Genomic DNA, 5,859 nt, shown 5'->3' on the forward strand with positions numbered 1-5,859 from the left:
GAAAAATCCTGCATGACAGGGGCTCCAACTAGTGTCCCAGTGAGAGGAAGGCTGAAGCATCAGCTCAACAGTCGCCTTTTCTTGTTCATTTTAGAAAGGGAAATTTAGAGCTTTTAAAAGCTCCTCTAAGGGAGGACATCACGACGGGACAGGAGCATGGTGACAGGACAGGAGCGTGGTGATGGTCAGGAGCATCGTGATGGGACAAGAGCGTGGTGACAGGACAGGAGCATCGTGACAGGACAGGAGTGTGGTGACGGGGTAGGAGCATGGTGCCGGGACAGCAGACCCGGACAGAGCACACCAGTGACAAGACTTCACCCCGCCACTCCCGGAGCCCCCCTCTATCCGCAGGGGACCCACCTGCCCCCCCTTCCCACCGCCCTGCCACTGCCTCCTCAGGGCCGCGCTGCCCGCCCCTCCCCGCTCCCCTCAGCGCCCGCCTCAGGCGGCGGGGACGAGGGCGGGGCTGCGCCCGGCGCGGGGCCGTTCCCGCCGTCCCTCTCTGCCCTCTGATTGGGCGGCAGGGCCTCGCGCCGGGCCGCTCTCCGCTATATAAGCGGCGGCGGGGCCGCGGCCGCCTCATAGCCCGCCCCCGGCGCGGAGTGGCGAGCAGGGGAGCGGTGGAGCCGGCTCCTACTCTTCATCATCGCCGTCCTCATCCTCCTCCTCCCTCAGCGCCGGGGCGGCGTCAGGGAGGCAGGATGGCCGAGCTCAAGTCTCTGGCCGGCGAGGCGTACCTGGCGCTGGCCCCGGGCTACGCCCCGTCGCCTTTCTCCTACGGCGGCGCCCCGAGCCCTCGGGGAGCCTTGGCGGGGGGCGGCGGGGCGGCCTTCCACCACCCCGGGGCGCTGGGCAAGGCGGCGGAGAGCAGCGGCGAGCAGAGCGGCGACGAGGAGGACGGCTTCGAGGCCGGGGCGAAGGGCGGCGAGGCCTTGGAGCGGGAGGGCAAGCTGAAGGGGGCCGCGCTGGGCAAGAAGCCCAAGGAGCAGCGCTCGCTGCGCCTCAGCATCAACGCGCGGGAGCGGCGGCGGATGCACGACCTCAACGACGCCTTGGACGGCCTGCGCTCCGTCATCCCCTACGCCCACAGCCCCTCGGTGCGCAAACTGTCCAAAATTGCCACCCTGCTCCTGGCCAAGAACTACATCCTCATGCAGGCGCAGGCTCTGGAGGAGATGCGGAGGCTGGTGGCCTACCTGAACCAGGGCCAAGCGCTCGGCGCCCCGCTGCCTGCCACCCTCAGCCCCTTCGGACAGTCGGCCGTCTACCCCTTCACCAGCACGGCCTTGCCCGGCTGCCCTGAGAAATGCACTGCCTTCACGGGAGCCGCCTCTGCCCTCTGCAAACACTGTAACGACAAGCCTTGACTTCTGCCTTCTTCAGGCTTCTCGGGTTTATTTTTCTTTCTCTTTTTTTTTTTTTTTCCTGTGCACCTCTCTTTCCGCTCGCCACCAGCCCCGGCTTCCTGCCATCAGTTAAGTCTGGGTTTTCTGTTTGTTCGTTTTTTATTAAATCACCCCCTCGTACCTCATTTGGAGATGCTCAGACCCAAAACACACCCACCGTTAACTTTTAGTTTCTTCCCCCATGTAACTCCATCGGTAGTTTTTTCCCTCCCAGCCCGTTAGCGGACTGTGAGCGTGGCGTTTCTTTTCTGCCTGCTCTGACCTGCAAAGTTCTTGAGCAGTTTTTATACTACAGGAGCACAGGGAGGGGGAGAGAGAGAGAGATCTGGAAGTGGAAACCTCAGTGAGTTTTCTTTGGACTGATTGATCTGGGTTGAAAACAGCTTAAAAGGAAAGAAAGAAAACCCAGCCCCGAAACTATGCAATGTTTCAGAGCCACACGTAAATGAGGGGCTTCATCCGTAGCCAGACAGGGCTTGCTTGTGCCCAAAAACCCGAATGAAAATGTCATTTGGTCAGCTCCTGGGAGGGAGGCAGTCTGGTGCTCTTGATAAAGCTATAGATGCTTCAAAATAAGATGCATTATTTTGATCTTTAGAACAAAATAATCTTGAACTGAGGGGACTCTGATTGTATGCTAATGCCTGCTTTTTGCCTGTTTCTCAGCTTGGTTAAGTTTTCCAGATTTTCCAAAGTCGTTGCTCATCGTAAGCAAAACAAAGGTCACTTAACATATTTATATGTATTTATAATAAATAAAAGACATGAATAACCACTTTCTCTGTCCTACATGTCTCTAAAACCAGCTGGCAGTCCGAGCAAAGCCCTGCTGAAGTCAGGTAACGAGGAGGTGCTGTAGCAGTGCTTCGCAGGGGAGCAGCGCTGTGAACTTAGGTGAACAATCATCGTGCTTTAAAAAGCTTGTGGAAATTCAGCTTCTCAGCAGGGATTTTGTTTTTTTCTCCATCTTTTCTAATGAATCTCAAGCACACAAAAATGTTGTTTGTGCCTGACGTTTACAGTTAAGCAGACTGTAAATGCATGAGGTTTAGCTTATGTATTTGGATGCTTGCTGGAGAGCGCTTTGCCCCCAGTGCTGGAGCTGTGTTTAAATGGGGCTGCTGTAGCACTGAGCTTAGCTCCGAGGACACCGGTGTAAAACACGGCAGGGAAGGAAATTGTTTAAAGACTCTGCTCGTCCCTTCAGCTTGGTTTTCTGTTATATCTGCAGCTTGACCTACGTGTGGTTTGGGCTGCTTAATGTCACGGCTAAATGAATAATCTCTTGCCAAGTACTGACTGCGGTAGTACGAGTTACCAAGTGAGTCCCTCGCCGACCAAGTTTTGATGTCAACGTGCTGGTTTACTTTGGTTTTCTGTTTTATTATGTTTAACGCTTTGGTGCCTTGTATGCTTCACTAATCATTATATAATCATAATTGAGGTGCACTCAGTGATTTCTGTTCAGATAGGAATACCCACCCCGTGTCAGAGCAACCACATAAACTGGTACAGTCGCAGCCTGAGGGGCTCGAGCTGTCCGTGGCCATTTGTGTTAGGAGTGGGGTGTAACTATTTAGGGTTATTAAACCAATTTCCATGGCTGTCGTTAGTGTTATGCTAATTTGAAAAGGACTGCCATCCCTCTAAAGCTGCTTGTCGGTGGCACTTAATTTTAATTAATACATTTCCGAAAGACTTTTTGTGTTTGGAAAATGAAGTGTGTGATTCAGCTTCATTCATAAAGACGTATGCTTAAAACTGATTCTTGCTCACTTCCAATTTTATATCATCATTTCCTCTTTTTTTTCAGAACAGTTTATCTGTTGTACCTCTTTCCGTAAAAGAAAGTCTTGAAAATATTCTTTAAAGGCATCTGATGAAGTGAAAGCCAACCAAAACCACTCCTGAAGCAAAATTGACTGGAAACTGCAAATCAGCAAAGGTCATTCGATATCTTGCAGACTGAGTTGTTGCCGGAAATTATTTTGAAACAAAAAAGAGGAGGGTCTGTGTAACAGAATCATGATTTTTAGCTAAATGTTTGTTAATTCTGGTTAAAATTATTGCAAATTGAGCGGTTGGGAATATTTAAATGGAGGATGGTTTAACTTCTATTTTAACAGAAACTAAAATAGTTGGAGTACTTAACAGCTTAATATTAAAAAAAGGAGTTTGGGTTGGTTAGGAACTTACACTAATAACAATTGAATTTACAATTGCTTTTTTTTCCTCAAATAATTATGGTGAAAAGTGGCTCAATTTCAGAGCTGAGAAAAGTCTTCGTAGTCTTGCAGATTGTTATTTTTAAGATATTTTTGGAACAACTATTCTTAGTACAATGATTAACTTTTCCTACAGTATCCATGAGAAAAAGGCTTGCTCATATTACTGTATTTACCTGGAATCCTAAAAATTCACCTTCAGGGAGTCCTTGAAATATTCAGAAGGCTCTTTGAGAACATTGAATTAATTGATCGCAGGAGGCTAAACATAGAATTTCAAATGCAGAAGTTAAAACCTGTATTTAAGAAAATGTAAAAAATTAAAAAAAGCAAGCCTGAGTATCTAAGTACTGTTAAAAGGCTAAGTATTAAAAACAAATGTAGAACTTATCAAAGCAATACTAAAGTAACGTGTAAATAATTATTAAAATCTACTTTAAAGTACGGTTGTTTTAATTCCAGAGTGAAAAGAAGCCCAATTATAACTCTGCAACAGACGAATTAATATTAAACTACAAGGTGACTAGCTTCTGAGATAATCTGAAAGTTCGGTTCCGTGACTTTTTCTAAGCCACCATGGACCTGCAGGATTTTAACTCTTTTTTTGTACAGAGCTGGAATCCATACCGAGCCCTTCGTGCTTCCTGTTGACAGGAAGGCATCTGTTTCGGTATGATTTGCTCTGCGTTGAGCTGCTGCTAAAACTGCTGCCAAGTGAATGCCTGATACTGCTGGAAAGATGGTTTTGTTGGGAGGAGATAAATTAGCGTCTGACTACTGCATTTGTGTGTGTGAAGCATCAGTGTTAACCTTGCAAATGTGGATGGTTATCCTGGGGATAAGATCCCGTGACCTGTCATTTATTTTTCCCCAATGAAAAAAAATTCTATTTTGTGTTCCTTGTAAGGGTTTTAAGTGTCTGGTTTTGGTTGGTGTTTCAGAGAATATAAAGGGAGCATTTCAAAATGCTGGAACTCCCTTTTTCTTCTCAAATGTCCTTGTTATGATTCCTGTTTTTTTTGGTTTTTTTTTGTTTTTTTTTTTTATAAAGAAGGGTTTATGATGTATGCTGGGATGGAACTGAAATACAGATCATGTGTTCTACTCGTTATCCTGGTATGTTCAAAGAAAAGACAATGCCAACTTTTAATTAAAGAATATATTGTTTTCTTACCTCCCTTAGTTTTTCTTTAAATTGCAAAAATAGTCAGCACACGGTCTCATTAGGAAGAGATGCAAAGAGGAGATGCTACTCACCTGCCTGTTGCTTTTGTATGATATGTAATATCCAAAACTTAACATTTTACTAGCCAGCGTAACCTTACTAAGAGGGAGTTGGAAATTGCTCTCAGTTTGCACTGCATCAGTCGCGATTTGGCATTGCCAATCTTGACCTTGCAAGGTAAAATCTTGTTGAACTAAATACAGCAAAGCAACAGGTTTGAAGATGGAGGGCCTGGATGACAGCTCTCTTCTCCAGATACTGGCAAAAGGTTAAATCGGTTGTGGTTTCTAGAAAAGCCATGAGAATCACGCTGTTTTCATTGTTCTTTAATCCATATCGCTGTTTTTGTGAAGGACAGGCACAATATCTGCATGTTGCTGCTTTCCTGAGCTCATTTCCCAGGCTTTACAAAACAAAACTCATCATTCTCTGATCATTTTCAGGATTGTTCTTTACATAATCATTTCTAGGATTTCCACTGCAAAACAGAAGTCGACGTTTCACAAGGCTGAAATGAATGTGGGGTCCAGTCCTGCTGCTGCATTACGATCTGGAATAGTAGTGGAAGTGCGACGGGGCCCAATGCTCCACAGCTCCGTGTGGTTTCCGAAACCAGGGTAATGCTGCCCTCTTTAAGAGGCTCCAGAGGACCAGAAAAATCTGTGCAAGCTTGATCCCTTTACCGTATTAGCCTTGTAGCATAGCTGTGAAGCACAGAGCACAGTGGATAAAGACACTTAAAAGCTTCCACAGCTCGTCAGAGCAAACCTGCTTATTGCCAGCGCAGTCGCCAAAGTCGCAGCGCGTGCTGGAAGGCTGAGTTCTCCCTGCGGCACCCTAGACAGCAGGTTTCTAGTCCAGTTTTCCCCAACTTTGATTGTTTTGCTTACAATTCAGAACAAAACTAAGCACTCCACATTGCACTTTTCCCTCCTCTTTCTGTGGAATATATTCAAACAAGTGTTTTTCCTGGACATGCTCACAGAAATAAGAGGTCGGA

General features: G+C 46.8%; 1 protein-coding gene across 7 annotated transcripts; it reads left to right on the forward strand.

The window, feature by feature from the left end:
- Window positions 1–564: 564 nt before the first annotated feature.
- Window positions 565–4,807, forward strand: BHLHE23 (basic helix-loop-helix family member e23). Of its 7 annotated transcripts, XR_013939849.1 has the most exons (4): window positions 565–1,353; window positions 2,216–2,303; window positions 2,641–2,730; window positions 3,223–4,807. XR_013939849.1 is itself a non-coding variant. In XM_080557503.1 (3 exons), exons 1-2 carry the CDS (start codon window positions 705–707, stop codon window positions 2,266–2,268), a joined length of 702 nt encoding a protein of 233 aa, XP_080413629.1. In that variant the 5' UTR covers window positions 565–704; the 3' UTR covers window positions 2,269–2,303; window positions 3,223–4,807. The 7 variants fall into 7 exon arrangements, 4 of the variants coding, with proteins under 4 accessions (XP_080413629.1, XP_080413630.1, XP_080413628.1 ...); XR_013939848.1 differs by having other exon boundaries at window positions 2,216–2,730; XR_013939850.1 differs by lacking the exon at window positions 2,216–2,303.
- Window positions 4,808–5,859: the final 1,052 nt, after the last annotated feature.

The sequence above is a fragment of the Anser brachyrhynchus genome, assembly GCF_964034855.1.
Source record: "Anser brachyrhynchus genome assembly, chromosome: 16".
In the NCBI taxonomy this organism is placed as follows: domain Eukaryota; kingdom Metazoa; phylum Chordata; class Aves; order Anseriformes; family Anatidae; genus Anser; species Anser brachyrhynchus.

Bases quoted from the DNA above. Each gene is read 5' to 3' on its own strand.
- BHLHE23 (XM_080557502.1), top strand. From the start codon at position 705: ATGGCCGAGCTCAAGTCTCTGGCCGGCGAGGCGTACCTGGCGCTGGCC. The intron at 1,354-2,215 runs GTAACGACAAGC...CTCTAAAACCAG, and splicing joins CTCTGCCCTCTGCAAACACT to CTGGCAGTCCGAGCAAAGCC.